The 18,909-nt window shown below is 33.5% G+C and overlaps 1 protein-coding gene across 3 annotated transcripts; it reads right to left on the bottom strand.

Annotated features, from left to right (window-relative positions):
- Positions 1-1,159: 1,159 nt before the first annotated feature.
- Positions 1,160-18,513, bottom strand: LOC106718785 (very long-chain-fatty-acid--CoA ligase bubblegum). Of its 3 annotated transcripts, none has more exons than XM_014512968.2 (16): positions 18,363-18,513; positions 11,524-11,617; positions 9,848-10,049; positions 9,560-9,694; positions 9,128-9,329; positions 8,528-8,629; positions 7,450-7,599; positions 6,330-6,439; positions 6,007-6,147; positions 5,607-5,672; positions 3,104-3,322; positions 2,556-2,790; positions 2,258-2,398; positions 1,869-1,994; positions 1,520-1,640; positions 1,160-1,365 (listed from the first exon to the last, which is right to left on the bottom strand). In XM_014512968.2, exons 1-16 carry the CDS (start codon positions 18,387-18,389, stop codon positions 1,289-1,291), a joined length of 2,148 nt encoding a protein of 715 aa, XP_014368454.2. In that variant the 5' UTR covers positions 18,390-18,513; the 3' UTR covers positions 1,160-1,288. The 3 variants fall into 3 exon arrangements, with proteins under 3 accessions (XP_014368454.2, XP_014368456.2, XP_014368455.2); XM_014512970.2 differs by lacking the exon at positions 18,363-18,513 and adding an exon at positions 18,005-18,196; XM_014512969.2 differs by lacking the exon at positions 5,607-5,672.
- Positions 18,514-18,909: the final 396 nt, after the last annotated feature.

Genomic DNA, 18,909 nt, shown 5'->3' with positions numbered 1-18,909 from the left:
CGCATCGGCGTGGCCAAGCCGCTGCCGCTGGCCGACGCCCCGCCCCCGCTGCCCGCCTCCGCGCCCCCCGCACCCGCCGCACCCGCCACGCCCGCACCCGACACTGACTGAAGGGCGCGCCGCGCGGGCTCGTGCGCATCGGCGTGGCCAAGCCGCTGCCGCTGGCCGACGCCCCGCCCCCGCTGCCCGCCTCCGCGCCCCCCGCACCCGCCGCACCCGCCACGCCCGCACCCGACACTGACTGAAGGGCGCGAGCTAAATATACAAATTTATCCATATAACAGATATTAATCGTCCACTAGCAAACAAATCAATTTTAGATGATTTAATCATTAAAAATATTATCTAAGTGTCATTCTTAAAAGTGCGGATTATAAAATTCATACGAAGTTTGTGATCTTTTTATTTAACAGTAGTACACAGTAGGCCCCAAAGTAATCGATTTCCGAATTTATGTCTTCCTAACTACATGCCAAGTAAAATGTAAGGTTTATCATTCCATGTAATTCGTGTATTAAAACAATTCATTTTTTTTTCATATTACGATTTAACCGTATTTAAATAAAGATTATGTCAAGGGTTTTGTCTTCATTTGTGATTTTTCTACTTAAAATATAATACATCTAATTTATATAATCATGTTAAAAGATATGTTATTTTTAAAGTTATGTTTTTTAATGAAAAATTAAAAAATGATTTCTTTAATTGAATTACGTTAAGAATGACTTATATTTCAATACATTCAAGTATTACTTAATTATTTGAACAAAAATGTTTGTATTTAACTATTAGTTGTAAGTACTTAAATGAAATTATTTAAGAAGTTATTCCCCTTATTTCTTAGAAAAATTGTTCTATTTAAAATATATTTACTTAAAAATATAACGACGTTTATTTACTTTGTAAAACAAATACGTTATTGTACTTAAATAGTAATTAACTTTAAGATTTTATTAATTCACATTTAATATTCATTTATTCGATGTTTTTAAAATAAATAAAATGTACTAACCGTGCACAATAACTTGAAACCCGAAGTAAAATATGGAGGGGAGGATGTGATCCAGAATTAAGGTATCACGTTATTGTGCACTCATAGTATCAATCAAATGGTGTTTTTTTTCATAAATAAAAGTCAGCACATAGTAACACTATACATATATTAACAAGAATATATTTACATCTGCCCTTAGTTCAATAGAATTAAAAACGATCCAGCTCTATATCCCCTAATTGAGCAATTGGTAACAACTTAGCCCCATTCCCTAACATTAAACTATTATTAAACTTAATCTTTATAGAATTCTTCTATAATGTCCTTGTATTTCTCGTACACCACGTTCCTCTTTATTTTAAGTGTTGGTCCTGAAAAAAAAAGGAATAAATTATTTGTAAAATAAAAGTTTACTTCCAGAAATATTCTGCTTATGCAAATATTTTTTTTACAGCAAAGCATCGTGTCGCTCTTTTTTACGATAATGTATAGTGGAGGGTAAATAAAAAAGATCGAATAACATACCCAACTCTCCTGTGTTCATAGAAAAGTCTGAGGGGAGTATCGCAAACTTTTGTACTTTTTGTGCGTTTGATATAGCCTGCTTGTTGGCGCGCGCTATACCCTCCTCTATTGCTTTGTGCACCTAGAATAGAAATAAAACGAATAAATAAAGCGAGTAAAAAAAAAACAAATATTTTACTACGAAATACCAATGTCATTATATGTCTTGAACTGTGTTGTTTGTTACCGATTTTACTGTTATTAAAGTTTCAAGAACGTGGAAACGCACATCATTAACAACAAACAACTTGTTCACAGTAAAACCAAATGTAATGCAATGGACCTTGTTAAGTGTGATTCATCAACTCACCGCCGGGTATTTGTTCTTGACAATCTCACTGATGGTTTTCGCCTCGCAACCGAGACTCGCCACCCACTTCCTCGTCTCCGTCTCCAGCTCGTCCAGAGGATCGCCAGTCTCCGTATTTATTTTGGCCTGGGATTATAAGAGACAATTACTCCAAGTGCTTTATTATAAAGTTTTAGAGGATAAAATGCTTTATCTAAATTGAAAATCAATTTCATTCATTAGCCATAAGACGTCCACTGCTGGAAACAGGCCGTCACAAAGATGTCCTCTGCTACTTACATCAAGCGAAATGGTGACTAACTAAATATGAATACGAAGCAGTAAAGCTGCTATATTTAAGATATTTTATCTTCTTGATACAAACCACACGATATCAAAGTATCAGGTACCTTCAATGTGAGCAGTACTGAGAGGAACTTGCGCCTGTCGCCGATAAGCACGGCGTAGCCCACGTGCGGGAGCTGCGTCTGGATCGTCTGCTCGATCAGCACCGGCGCCACGTTCTCACCGCCCGCAGTTATCAACAATTCCTAACAAAACATATATTTATATCAAACATACCTAAGGGTATATAAAATCTACACAACAAGGGAATTCTTAAGTCACAATTGATTGAGTAAGGAAATACGTAACATTTAGAAACGAGCTATTGTTTTTATTCTCTTCAATGTAGTTCAACGTAAATACCTTTATCCTGCCAGTGATATATAGCAAGTTGTTGCTATCCACTCTACCGATGTCTCCGGAGTGCAACCAGCCTTCATCGTCAATGGTGGCCCTCGTCTTCTCCTCGTCCATCAGGTAGCCCATCAGCACGTGCCGGCCGCGCATCATGATCTCTCCTGGACCGTTTGGACTCATTGCTCCACCGAACTTCGTCTCCGTACCCGTTAAAATTTCACCAGATGAATCCAATTTCAGCCTAAAGAATTAAAAATTAAATATGAACTCCTGATACTCTTTATTACGAAGATATCTGTAAATATATGAAGTCGAAAGATATTTCATGAAAAAACAACTTCACGGTGAAAACTTATTGTCGTCTCGCTTTTATTCGTCAAAATTAGTTGTAGTGTATTCACGGTAGAAACTGTTCTCTAAAATGGTAAGAAGATTCCCTGAGTGGTTCTATAAATTCATACTTACACCTGTTGTGAGTACACTAACGTTAAGACTTTATCCAGTCACACAATAGAGCACTTACCATACCACGTACATTGACAAAACAAACTTACTTTGGATAAATACTAAGTGTGTGGGCGCCGGCTGTCTCGCTCATGCCGAACGCATCTACAATGGGTATGTCCAGAGAGAGGAAGAACTTCTTGATATCCGGCGAGAGCGGCGCGGCGGCGGTCACGAACGTCTCGCACTGGTCTAAGCCAAGCTGGTCGCGCACCTTGCTGAATACCAGCGTCCTTGCAATCCGGTAGCCGCAGCCCATGCCCTCCAACCTGCACACGTCATTATTATTTCAACTTTTGCTCGATAGACACAGGTAATGTTTAAATTTCGTTTCAGAGTTAACGTCGGTTTGTTAATTTTTGTAATTAAAAATTAATCATATAGTCTTAAAAATTATATGCGACTCGTAGAGTTAGTAAATTTTTTTATGTGTACTAAAAGATTTACGGCCTGTGAACCTTTTTAAAACAAGGTGATTGAATACTTTTGATGCCAACGATGCTTATGTAACTTAAATAATTATGATTGAATAACCTTTCGTAGTAACCATTACCTAGGTATAATTTAATGCAGACAAATTGTTATCAGTAAAATTTAATTTTGCTTGTTTTATATAATTTTCCTTTGCTTTAATTTTCGTGTAGATAACTTAAATTATATGATTTTCTTGTCCTATATGAACACATGCAAATAATTGTGAATAAAGTGTTATAAATCTACAGATTAACGCAACATTAAACTGTAGATATTATATTGTGTAATATATTCAAAACTAAGAATACAAAGCGAGTGATATGAAACATCATGCGTTTATGCTTTATTCAATATCATGATTGACCATTTTGAATTTTTAAATTGCAAACAACTATAAAATAAAGTAAATAAAAACACGACGAAAAGTGCAATATAATTGAATATTCTTGCAAGCTGAACTGAAAGTTACTACAGATACACAAATTGATACAGTTATTATAATGGATAATATGTATCATCATCAACAGCTCACTATACGTCCCCACCGAGGAGCTCGGAGCCTACCCCAAGTTAGAGGTGATATGTATATTAATAATTTTTCAAATCAACAAATAATAAGGACTACATCTTAGAATGTGTAACTTTGCGCAATCTACAACGTCATGTTGCCGTTAAGTTAAATATTTCAAATCAATAAAGAAATGTAATTTTTATGATATAATACTTTTACTACATAATTTGCGAATCGCTCTTATTTGTATTGTTAAATTACATTATTACGCAGCACAGTGTGTATGGCATCGCCTACAAAATTATTGGTGCCTGGCTTTATTAAGTTGACTTTCATCATAGCGCGAAATGAAAAGAAAACACACGTAATCTAGTTCTGAATGTTATAGCTTTCTAATTTCTATTTATAAACATAAAAGCGATGTAGTTCTAGGGTTTTCCCCATCACAATTTTTTTATCTAAGTAGACTAGATTATATTGAAATTAATCAAAGACTTTAGATTACAGATTGGCAGTATTTATTATTAATTATTAGTATTTATTAAAAATGAGTAATGCATTTATTTTTACTTTATTCATAATCAATTTTTCAATGAAAATAATACTTAATCAAGATAAAAATAAATAGCTTATAATTGAAGTTTTGTATAACAGTTGATAACAGAGTACGTGCAAAAGTTAATAAGAAGTCTATATGTTCTTCCAGACTATGTTCTGTGCCAAATTTCTTCAAGATCCGCGCCGTTACGGAGATACCTTTTAACCAACAAACATCCATCTAACCATCTAAACTTTCGCACTTTTAATATAAGTAAGATTAAGAATTGACTTTACTTAGCAAGGTCAACTAATGGTAAATAAAATTATCGAAGAATTTAAAAATGAACTAGCATATTTTGAGTCTATCGCATCTAAAACTCAAACGCAACTTTTTTTTATACCAAAAAGTGGCAAACGAGCAAAAGGCCACATGGATTCGCCGAAATAGCGAGGCGACCGTTGCCCATAGACATCCGCAAATGCTGATGCGTTGCCTTCCTTTATACAACGGAGAAGGTGTCGCACAGAATGAGGATGTTTCCCCTTCTTGTGCGTCCCCTCTTCCGTCAAATCCATTTCCCCAATCCCATCCTTTTCTATTTAGAAAAGGATGGGGAAAGGGAAAGACGACTAAAATTAGGCCTTCGGCACCACACTCATCAGACGAAACTTTAAAATATAAATCGTTTAAGAAATGTTACTTTCCTGATATCAAAATGCGCTTCTAGCAAAATAATTCTAATGGAACATGCAAGCAGGAAAATAAACTGTAATTTGTCGTCTAAAGTCTTCTAAAATTCTAATTCCTATATCATGCAAGACTGCCATCTACAATAATAAAATACAAGTGTCAATATTATATTTTTTTTCGCCACTGAATCAATAATCTTGCTATGATAATTGCTAGGTTACTTTGACTCCGGCAATTAGACACATGAAAAAAACTAAAACACTATAGGTGACAGCCCCAATTATCCATGCAGTCAAATTATCTGACAAGACTCCTCGCTAGTCCTTGCTGTACATACCAGTAACGAAACATTTGGGTGGTGGTGAAGTCAAGCGGTAGACCTCTCATCCCAGCCGAGAACGAACTAGTCAAATATAATACTCTTACTTGTTTATAATAACAAAACTTTAATAACCTGATGGTTAAACTACGTTACGTTCAACTTAGTACGGACTTCCGATAAGGGGGTCATGAGTTCGAATCCACACTTCGACTATTGTGTAATAATTTTCATAAAAAACCAATCAAAGTAAGTGTTCGTACGTAGGTAAATAATATTACTTAAACAATGGAATAAGAAAATAACTAACAAAATCGGCAATCGCAGTGGAAAAATTAAATTTAACGTTTCAGAAGAGTACCTAATCTCAATTTTAGAATATATTAAAAACTTGTAACTGTAATATATAAGATCTTACCCATTCATTCTAGCTTCATGGTGTTTCATGCTCCTGTCTTTAGCCCACAAAGCGATGCTCCGTTTGATAGTCCCACTGGAGGCGCCCACGGCCATGATTTTCTCGTACATTTTTTCCCACACGCGAGGCACAGCCAAGAACCTGTTCAAAGGTCATCTTTAACGTTATATACAATCTTGATTTTTATCTGCATTAAAACAATATTGCATAAAAAAACAGGTTTTCCACTTATTATTTTAATGTTCATTGTCATACGCCGTTTGGTATAATTATTTTATTTATTTTATGATTACAGAAATGTTGGGAATACAAGATCTTTTTACCTCGTTGGACGAACTTCCTTTAGTGTCTCGACTAGAGTGCCTTTTAGTGCGTCAGGTTGGGCGAAGAACACCGGCACCGCGTTCATTAAAGTTGTGTAGATATCCACGACCTACGACACCAATAAACAAATAATAATTTAGTCGATTAAGTACATTCTGGGTAAAGATCGAGGAAAAGACTTATTTTTACCAACATTCTGACAAATTTTAATTTATGGCATTTTCAGTATAAATTTTTAAACCATATCAGGTTGAGATTTATTTCTAAAAGAAAAAGGAAATATAAAAAACTATAGTTTTTAGATAAGAAATCGTAATGTTGTTTTAGCTTGCATTCGTTGCACAAATTACTAGATACAACATAATTTCCGTTCGCGTGGCAAACTGAAACATAGTTAATTTTCATAACAATAGCGTTGCAAGCTACAAGTTAATTTAATCGCTGTCTACAGTTATACAATTTACAAGTCATCCACAGCTCGTATAATAACTTCCTGAAGAGGAAAATACGATGTTTTAAAATACAAATCATTCTGCAATTGTTTTTTCTACACTAGTCTTTATTGCATTCAGATGGGTAGTTTATTGACTTATTGTTGTCTTAAGGGATCTAATTAAAAACTATTTTTTTCTTGAACTTAACGGTAGAGTGGAAGAAAATCACTCAGGTATCATGCTATGCTAAGTATTTTAAACAACAATTATGCTCCACTTTGTTATTCAATGATATTTACATAAAATCAATATTTTACTTAGAAATACTCATAAGGCGATATAATCTGTATTTCCCACGCACAAACTTAACATATTACGATTTTCTCACTGATATTGATTTTTTACAATATGTGACATTGCATGGTGGGAACACAACATGTGTTTATAAAATCGTACAACATGAGTCACGACAATTTCATCGTTGCAAATAAAGCTACTATTTTAACTCAATTCTCGCTAATCAATTACTTAACTTTAATAACCAACTGACTGATGGCATCCCTACAACACTCCAAGGAAAAATCACCCCACAAAGCACCTCACTCTTCAATACTAATCAGGCCGATTAGGTCACTCGCAAAGGGCACTGACAGGACGCTAGATCATAATAAATTAGCATAAATACCTGTGCGGCGACATGACTGAGCGGCAGGAAGGAGACGAGGCGGTCGTACGTCGGCGCCAGGTCGCCCACACGCTCGGATATAGAGAACGCGTCCCACGTCAGGTTGTCGTGCGAAAGCATCACTGCTTTCGGCGGGCCCACTGTACCGGACTGCAACACGGTGCAATAAATTATATCTAGGGTACGTCATAGTTATGCAGAGTATACTAAGTTGTTTATTGACCTCTGCATTTGCTTGTATAAGAAAAGGAGACAGGATGTCCAAAAGTAAAAGTAAAATTCAAGGAATACTTTTTATCAGAATGTCTTTTTGTCACTTAACGGAATGGCTTTTTCATATTTCTTCGATATGCAACGAATATTTATTAAATGTATTATATTAGCCTGTTCAAATATTCTCGACATTTAATGGGAATATTAACACAAGTAATCATGTATAAAACGTACAATATAAAATCAATAATAATATTGTGTAATCAACTATTATTAGCTACGATTTTACTATTCTTTTGAACTGCAATTTTTATTACTTTTACAAAGTACCGCATAAAAAATTATGTTTTCGTATACTATTATTAGAACAAAGATGCCTTTATTAATATTTTTATTTCCTATGTAGTAATTAGTATTCATCAAGTTAAAGCAGGGGATAAATTGCAAAATTGTAACTTACGAAAGTCTACGTAAGAGCCATCGATTGCAGTAAATAGATCGATGACACCTTCGTAGACTATCTAATGTAAGTCTCAATTTTGCGATTCAAGCTCATGTTAAGTTTTGTGTTTTTAAAATTTATCTGATAAATACTAGTTACAGTGTAAATTTATAAAAAACCTTAGAAAACTGAAGAACTCTAGATTTCGGTTGTCAATTGTAAGTTTATGTTTGATGCAACGTAATTAACCGTACTGTCTTTCAAAATTTGCGTTTCAAACATACGTTGTTTACGTAGGAGCCATCGAGTTATAGTAACCGCTATTCGTTTCACAAAAATGGTATTAATATTAAAGATCATATGCACAACTAGTTGTCAATTAATTCTACAAATCAAAAAAATAAATATAAAACAAAAACTTACAGTGTACACTAGAGTGCAGCATTCGTTAACAGCCATACCTTTAAGGATGCTGTTCAGTTGGGTATCAGGTTCTTTTGCGCCCATTTCCATTACTTGTTCCCACTGTAATATAACATTGTTAAAATTAAACAGTACAAAAAGTACATAAATAAAAATTGCAAATATTCTACGAGGTATATTGTAGTATACAATCAAGGACATAACCTTGAATCTTATGAATTATTTATGTGAATTTATTATTTTTTTTTTGTTTGCATTAACTTTTGTTTCCGCAATATTGATCTTGAGCAAAGAGCGATTTATCGGAAACTACGTTGCAACATCATTCACGAGGTAGCCGATCTAAATTTAGAATATCATGTTACAGATGTTAATTCAAATTTCAGTTGCTTACTCACTCGTCTTAAATACTACAAGATCAATGACCAAGTCCTTCTTGCAAAAGTAATTATAATAATAATTTTAATTTTAACAAATAAAAACATACTAAAAAAATAAAAATACTAAGATATCATTTGGTTTTCGCCTCGCCTACTTCAACAATCGCTGACTTAATATACTAGGGTAAACAGAGATAATATAGTCTTCTACTGCACTCACGCTATAAACTCCCTGCACAGAGGTATCAACGGGCCCCTCCCATTGTACGATAGCTTTCAAATGCTTCAACTTGCTGCGAACTGACAGTATCTTCTCTAGTTGCTTCTTGTCCTGCACGGCGCAGATGTTGGCTCGCGACGACTCCAAGCAGTGGTAGCAGGCATCCGGAGAGTTCGTAGTGTAGACACCCGCCGCATAACCTCTACATCAAACATTACATGTCTATTTCATGTTAGCAATTTTTAATTTAAAAACAATTTTAAAAAATATAAAGAAGCAAAGAATAGGGAGCTTGTTTTTGTAGATACTGTAACTGTTAACAAATATATTAGCATTCAGTTCACATAATTTATTCATTATTGCGACGGCGACAAATATTTAGGGGAAAATAAGGGACATATTACAATAACTAATTATTCTTAAGTAAATTACCCAGCATGGATAGCAGCTAGATCAGCAATATACCATTCTTCTGAATTAAATCCAAGTATGCCCACCGAGTGATAGCGCTCCAGACCCAACTTTAGGAAACCCTTGGCAATTGTGCGTACTCGCTCTTGGTACTGTCTGAAAATAAATTATATTAATTTTAAAATTTTCAATTTTTTTTCATTTCGATCTGGTGTTGGAAAAAAATTTTTTTCTCAATAGAGTAAATTAAAGAAAAATTTACTAAGAAAACCATGTTAATATTCTAAGCATAATCTGATATTGACTTACTTGTATGTTATTTTGTGCCATTGTCCGTTTTTCTTGGTGGCCAGTGCCGTAGCATCGGGGTATCTTGCTGCCGTCCTGCTCAGCAAACCCGGCACCGATACTGGTGGCTCCGAGGCTACTCCGCGGGATTCCATTCGAAGTTTGACATAGCCACCCGGTGTGCAGTTTACGTAATCGTCCGCTGGTATTATTTGGTCAGGTCCTACGTCACGCAAATTAACCAAAACGAGTAATTAGTAACTAGCATTATCAATTTAACTGTAGTGATAATATGTCAATACCTCAATGCCTGAAGAGGAAAGTCTTTAACCAGTGCGTCCTCCCCACAATGACCTACGGTGCGGAGACCTGGACTTTGACGGCGGGGCTAGCCCATAAGTTAAAAGTCGCTCAGCGGGCGATGGAGAGAATTATGCTCGGTGTTTCTCTACGGGATAAAATCCGGAACGAAGAAATTCGACGGAGAACCAATGTAAACGACATAATTCTCCAAGTCAGTAGGCTGAAATGGCAATGGGCCGGTCACATCTGTCGGGCCAACGACGCCAGATGGGGAAGAAAGGTCCTAGAATGGAGGCCACGGCAGGGGACTAGGAGTGTGGGGCGTCCTCCTTCCAGGTGGACCGACGACATAATCCGCACGGCGGGAAGTTGTTGGATGCGAAAGGCGGAGGACCGCGTACTGTGGAAGGCATTGGGAAAGGCCTATGCCCAGCAGTGGGCAGATAAAGGCTGTTGATGATGATGATGATGATGATAATATGTCACAAAAAAAATCTAGACATTTAAAAGCAAAAACGTCTGTGAGACGACTTTTGCAAAATCGATGTTCATGTGCAGTTGAAGTACTTGCTATATATTTTTTAATTGATAGCTGTAATAATTACGGCTCATTGTAATAATATTTTAAACTTTTCTTTGAATACGATATTTAAAGAATAATAGGTATCTTTTGTCCCAACTATCAAGTGAAGCAATAAAACTTAGAATAAAAATTATCCTGTCATTTCATACATATAAATTATTGCTGCAGTAAGTGATGTAATGTTTTAATAATGTGACTCTACATAATGTCGCGTAACAATAAACTTTAAAAAAAAATTCTTTAAACATGATTGTTCTCGGCAATTCTACACCATCTATGTTTAGGGCACGTATAAACTATTTGACACATTGTTCCACAAGTACAAAACCATAGTATATTCAAAACTTCCGCGTAATAAATATAAACACTTATATACGTAACTATTAAAAACAAAAAATATTTAGAAGTACATACTTTATCATATAGTTCATTTCAATAAACCATAAACAAAAATTTAAACTATTTACGTTGCACATATGATGGCAAAAAATTTTAATAAACGTTTAGAGCATTGTGATTCAGAGTACGGTCTGTTAAATTAAAGTTCGTGGGTACGAATTCATGATTCCATTGTCGGTTCTTTTAAGACAAATATTTAATTTCGAATCTGGGCGGCATTTAATTTATGATAACTATTCTTAACCATTATTGCAATGGAATGTAAAGTCCAAAGGAATCTGTCGATGTTTATTAATTTTGATAAAGGAATTGATAGATATTTGACGTTTTCTTTTCTATTTCGGAGTTACCTTAGCCTAAGAAAGGTATAAATGAGTTGATATTTTTAAATGTTCATCTTAAAATAGCTTACCATTTAAATATGTTTGGTTTGTTCCATTTGGCAACTTCATTTTGTGAACTTTTACTATCTCCTCGCCGTTTTCCACGATAACTGTCGATGCTTCCTAAAAACAAATAAGTACTATTTATTACTAATCTTCGTTCGGATATAGATAATGCTTACAATAATAAATGTATGTAAACATAAAACAACAGATTATATGTAATAAATATTGTAGTAATCAGTTTTCAACAGCAATAAAGTAATTTAAAGAATTAAAAAGTATATACAAATTTTATGGACGATGTGACAATAATAGTGGATGTAATTAATATTGTTTTTATTCAAGACCATTCCGGAGTTGTTTTACGTACAATTATTTTACATAATACATCTTAAGTTATTTCTAGGTAATGTTTGATGGTAAAAAACAAAATGAAAACCAAAATCTTTCAATAACGACAAGCACTCTTTTCCGTACAGTATGTTTATGTACAGGCATATTGGTGTGCGAAAATTTTCCTTCTTCCGCAGTGATATCAAAAAAAGATTTAATCTTACTAAATCTTTATTACTAATAATTATTATTATAAATGCGAATGTTTGGATGGATGGATGTTTGTTTGAAGGTATCTGTAGAACGGGTGCATACATCTCGCTGAAATTTGCCATATATGTAAAACATAGACTGGAAGAACACATAGGTTGTTAAATAAGCTTTTTTTTACTTCCGCGCGGACAGAGTCGCGGGCGTCAACTAGAATGTTCATAAGCCGATATGACAGAAAAAAAATTTACAACTATAAAATGAAGACAATTCTACAATAGAACAATGCTGTGTTTTAACTAAAACTGTGACGTGATCGGTGTCCATATTTTTGTTTTTCAAAATAAATTAAAATACATCTCATTGTTTGCTAATGAAACGACTTTTCAAAAGAAACCTCGGTTTTTTATGTTATCTATATGTATATGTTTTTACACCAAAATATCAATCTTATGAATAGCACAATATAATTTAGCTAAGTATGTAATTTACGCTATGAGACACATTAGCTAAACACTAGTCGTGCAGTTACGGAAACTTTAGGGGTCGTCCATTAATCATGTGATGTTTTTAGCAACTTAATGACCCTCACCTACCCTGTACCTGTATCGAGTCAGATTACGCCACCTCCTATACCTTATATAATTTATATTTTTTTGTCCAAATTAATTTTGATTTTTAAAATAGTATAAATTTATTCATTGAAACGTCATCAGTCAGAAAATAAATACACGTGATATCATACTTTAGCCCCCCACCAGTGACTCCTCCCCCATTAGGTGGAGTTTTACCTCTTTGCTTAATAAATATTAGATTACCTATGAAGATATTTATCTTATAATTTTTACCAAGATTGGGATTGGATAACTTTGTTATAGTATATGTTTTTATAAAGATGTTTTATTATACCGGCAGAGAATTTCGACAGTACTGTTTGGCAAGTCAACAATGATATGTTTAAAATCATCAGATAACATATTGAAGAGTTTAACTAACATTTCCATTGTACGTAGTCCCAGAGCCAGACGGTTAGCCTGTTCTTGTTACATAAGTACAGGATTTAATACGCAAAACTTTTGTCTTTTAGTCTCTAAGCTTTTGGTATTAAATTTTATCTTTATAGATCGCATTTATTATATTAGTAAGATATATCTTCGTTGGTGTTATTTTCAATTTGTCTGACTGACATATTCACAGATAAAAAAATCATTGACATTTTTATATTAAATAGATTAAATAAGAATTAATTTAAATGCTTTATAAGTATGTTTTTATAAATACACCTGTCCGCATTTGTGTAACAATATATTTACTTAGTATAGTTTAATACGTAATAGATATAACATTATCTTGTTGACACAAGCAGGATTGTATAAGTGCTGGATCACATATCACTTATTACAAGCAATATTCTATTAAAATTCACGTTTGCGTTTGTGTTGAATATACAACCGTGTATTTCCACTGCTAAACTATCTCCAAAAACATATTACCATTATTAACAGTCTGTATGAAAAACAAAGAACTATGTTGCTGTGTGTTACGACATTGAAAATGCTCCGTAAAACATTCTAGAATTTACTGCTTAATTTGCTTAGGTACATGTACCTGTAAAAACATATCACTGTAATCATAAGAATTCAAGTTGCAATATACTTCTTAAATTAATAAAATAAGTACATTGTTTCAAATTAGGACCAAAAAATAAACAAAGACTTCCTCATCTTACGTCGAATGTAATACTCATTTCTATGAGTATTTACTTGCTAATTAGTAAATTAATTACGAAATTCTTAACAAAATACTAATCGATAGAACCAAGCATCAAAAGAGTGCCATTTTTTTATTGATACAAATTATACATTTGCTCATAAAATGTTCGAATTGAAGCGGTCTTAAAATCGCTCGCAGTTGCCTGCATTCTTTCTACTCTTATGACTGTTTTCGCACTTACGTCATAACTTCGATAACTGGAAAATATTCGGATAATGATAAACATCTGTATTCTAACTAACTAGTTTGAGTGAAAAATAAATAGATCGAGAAACAGGTACAACCGTCAGAAGTAAACAGTGGGCAATTTCTTAATCCCTTTTGTCGTCTAGTAAACTAGTAAGTAGATATAGCCGATTTATTAAATTTCTACAAAGATATCCTAGATACTTTTACATACTATTACATTACAAAATCTAAAGTTAATGATAAGGTAACTTATTATTATTCCAAGTACACCTTTTGCGGACACTTTTAAGATTAAATGATAAATATAATCCATTTAAAATATCGATATCGCCTTGGTAACTATTTATTTGTGGGGTTATGGGAATATCAAATAAATCCACTATAGAATAATATGTGGTAATGAAATTTTTAATATTAATTATAAGGTTTCAAACGAGCAATCGGCCGCCTGATTTCGCCGAAATAGCGAAGCAAACATTGCCCATAGTCATCCGCAATTGCACATACGTTGCCAACATTTTATTGACGGAGGTGGGGACGCACGGAAAGAGAAGTTTTCCCTTTCCTCTGCGTCCCTTCTTCCGTAAAATTCACTTCCCATCCTTTACTTATAAGAAAAGTATGGGAAGGGAAAGAAGACATTTGACACTTTTAATTATTCTTGAAATGATTTTCTTCTTGCAGTCATAGAACTACAAGTACATATTTAGTTTATTTATTCAGTGAATTTGTCTTAAATATCAGTAGATTAGTTGGGGTGGGGTGAGATAACGATAAGCTTCATAAGCGCGAAAATATGGTTTTAAATTGTTTTAGCTGTACACTTAAATTGTTTTACCTTTGATCAGACGCTTTTTTAAAAAAAACCAGTAAAAGAGAAGCTATAGAAGTTGCTTAATTGAAGTTAAATATTACTTGAATTACAGTGTGTTGGTTTAGTGATTATTTTATAATAATACAGAAATACAATGATATCCTAAAGTAGAATATATTGGACACTACTATAAAAAACCAGCAAACATAACGCACTTACTTTAAGACATTTTTGAGATTTTTTTTTTAATTACAATGATAAATAGAAACATGTTACTTTGGCGGACAGCCATTAAACTAATAAGTTGCAAATGGCGTAGTGGAGTTCCACTGAATATATAGTGCCAATAAATGTTAACTTTGTATTATGAAAGAAAGAAAATTTATTTACATCCCGAAAGACATAATAAAGAACATGGGATATATATAAATTATACACATATGCTTATATGTACATTGTTACGTGAAGCGAATACTTTATATCTCTTTTTTAAAGAAAATGTGCGAAATTTGATACATATAAAGAAGTGCATAAAGATATATATATATATAATAAAAAATCTTTATTATGTATTATGGTTGAATTTCGATCTATTTATTACGTATCATGTTTCTATTTAATTAGCACCGTAGACTAAATTCCTTTTACTTGTCATACCCGGAACTATATTTATGAACTTGTATATAACAATAGTTTGTAAAAATAGAGTTTCCTAATCATTTATATACTAATGAAGTTTAATAATGTATCACATGTTAATATTTGCAACATCATTCCACTTCGCGTGTCAGTAACAAATTACGTCTATTTATAAATTGTACATCGATTGAAGACCGTGTAATAACATCAGCAGCTTAGTATGTTTGTATTTTAAATATATAAAATATTCTTCCTGTTTCTTGAATAATAAAAATAATTATTATCTTATGTGTCTACATCTTGTAAGAAACAAGATTACTCGCAGTTTTTCACTTTAAATTTTTCCAGATGTTGATGGATCATCCCTGGATGGACCAGTAATAATAACATCTTTAAAAAAGGTTCTAGAGTTTATAACTTAGTAATTATGGAATGGCATCTCCAGGTAACCTTAGAAAATGAAAGGATAAATAGAAGTTTTTATTATAAAGATTTACATAATGTCATTTTTTGCTTCACCTATTAAGAGCATACTCGTGTAGCATTATTTTTTTGGTACTTGAAATACATTACGTTTGTCCTCTAAATCCAAATAACGTCAACTTTAGTGGATTAACGAATTAAAAAACTATCGTTAGGAATACTAAGTAATGTTATCATGAGGAAATAAAATCAATTAATTAGATGGAAATAGTGACGTTTGCTTGGTTTTTTTTAGTCAGTAGTACTTAGATGTCTATAGTAATTATAATAACATTCCCGGAAAGAACGAAAAAAGAAAAAAACGTTTGATGTCTGGGCTTAACGCCTAAGGATGAATAGTAAAAGAATAAGTAGGACCACAAACTTAATTTAGCTTAATTAAATCACTTAGTTTAAACACTAGAGTCCTTGGGACAAAAATAATAATATTTACTCTCAAACTCTACAGTGTTTTTCTTCCCGTGACTGAATTTCTATTCGTACATATAACGTGTATATGTAACCGCCTGCATAATTACTTACATAATTGTTGTTGTCAAGAAAAACTGACTATTCAATATAAATACAGTCAAAACCGTTTATGGCGACATCGTTTAGAACAACATACCGGTTAAATTGACCAAAATCAAAGGTCCTGGCTGAATGTTATATACATATCTTTCCTATTAATACCTGTCACCGGTTGTTACAACTATCGGTTTTTACGACTCAATATGAGTAGTCCCTTCGATGTCGTTATAACAGATTTTGACTGTATATAGTAGAATAGCAAAATATTATCGTACAAATATTTTCCTTTTTATTTGTAACACAGTAAATGTAACATAAATTCACAAAATCAAACATAAACCTGTTTTAAATGAGATTTGTTTGTATTATTACTTATCGTAAAATAACACTTTGGACTTTGAACTTAAATATAGATCAGAGAATTACTATATACCTATGAAATTTCAACGCATAAAATGGGTTTTCATTAGTATTGGGTCATTTTCCCCTTGAAAACGATAAAACTGATAAGTTTTACTGTTATCTTTCTTATCAACGACTATAGTTAGCTCTGCGGGATCATGCACCAGTAATGAATTCTTTTAATCTACCTGATTTCAAGGTGATATTACGTTTTAAAACGTTAATAATAACAATTTATTATTCGTACTTTCGGTCGCGCGATTAATTAATTTGAAAATAAATTATCTTATAATAGATTTCGACTAAAGTGACACTTATTACCACATATTGCCATCCCTTACATTCTTCATGAAAAAAAAAACAGTGACAACAATATGTGTCAGCATAAGTGTATTCACTTTTAGGATCAATCCGTCTTCAATTAATTAAAATAAAAAACACCTACTTAGTATGTAAGTCACGAGCCTTTATGTACGATAAAAAATGTGTTCAAAACATTTGCATGCAACCTTCTGTAAGGTTATCAGTTAAAACAAGATATTTTAACTCAATATTCTTTCGAAGTATTCGTCACTAACGAACTAATTTCTTAAGTATTTTAACTTGTCATTGCTGTGTTTATATATGTGTATGTAGGTATATGTCAAACAAAATTACGAAAAGGGGGTCGAGTAACGGGTTCTTGTAACGGGTATGGAATCAGCAGCAACCTATCGTCTCTCATATAACTCTATAACCATACATTCAAATCTGTATTTTTTATTGCCAAAATTACGGTATTTAAATCATAAACAAGTGTACCGTGTAATCACACAGACATCCTTGGCTATAACCATAACTATTGATGATGTACTAGCTTTTGCCGGCGACTCCGTCCGCACGGAATTAAAAACAAAACTTTAACAGTAGCCTATGTGTTCTTCCAATCCAGACTGTGTTCTACATCTATAACAAATTTCAGCGAGATCCGTTCTAGAGATACGTAGTAACAAGCAACCAGAAAAACATTCGCATTTTTAATATTATTAAAAAGTAGGATAGTTACAATATTTTGGTTTTCGTAAGGCATTAAACATTATTTTTTTGTTAATGAATTCAGTCCTAACATATTTTTGCAAAGAATTTTATAATAGTATATTTTATTTAAATCTCACCGTTATAATATTTATTTTCCTTTCTAAATCAAACAAAACAGTGATTAGCACTAATAAAATAAGTAGTTGAATTTGAATATTAGCACTATGAAACACATTTGCTTAGTTAATATATTTCAGTTCGTGTTATCGCGAGGAAAACGTTCGATTTATAGCGACCGCGGTGGCGCGTGTTTGGTAGCCAACTGGCGGTTTGCCCTATCGCGCCACACCACGGTGTAAAGTTCAATGACTAAAGATGTTTGGCTTACGTTTATGCTATTTACCTTCCTTCCTTTGGTACACTATTTTAGCTGAGTAACAGATAAAAACGCGTAGAAATGTTGAAAGTATTTAACTGGATTGCAACACAACATACCGTGGTGGGAGTTGTAGTGTCTGCCATGGCGTGACGTAGCGTGCACTCGCTAGCGTGATAGTCTGCCGTGCTCGTGCGTTTCGCCGTCGTTGCCGCGCGCTGCGCACACGTCCGCGTCAACGCAATGCGCTTCGTCGAATTGCGCTATTTCTCTTGAACTAAGCTCTGATAAAAATCGCCACGGCTTTAACTAATCATCTGTAGGTAATAAACCAAATTATAATAAATATTTCACAATTAATCTTTGACCTATCTTAATCTTTCCTATTTTCTTACCTCATGGTTACTTTATTTTTTGCTTAAAACCAAAGTTATAGTGGCATTCTAATTTTTAGCTACTCCCAATTTTGTATAAGACGCTAGAAGCTTGCATGCTCATTTGATAACATAGATGGAAGATGTTATATGAAAAGAATGCCTGTAGACCAAAATGAAGTAGATAAAAAAAAATTCAGCGTTTATCCGTTCGACCCACACTATCAGTTTATGAGTTACGATCTCCTTAGTTTTATTTAAAACTAGTACAACTTATAAAATCGCCGTTACA

Source organism: Papilio machaon, chromosome 2, assembly GCF_912999745.1.
Source record: "Papilio machaon chromosome 2, ilPapMach1.1, whole genome shotgun sequence".
NCBI lineage: Eukaryota > Metazoa > Arthropoda > Insecta > Lepidoptera > Papilionidae > Papilio > Papilio machaon.
The sequence above is the reverse complement of the archived record's forward strand: the minus strand, read 5'-3'. Positions and strand labels throughout refer to the sequence as shown.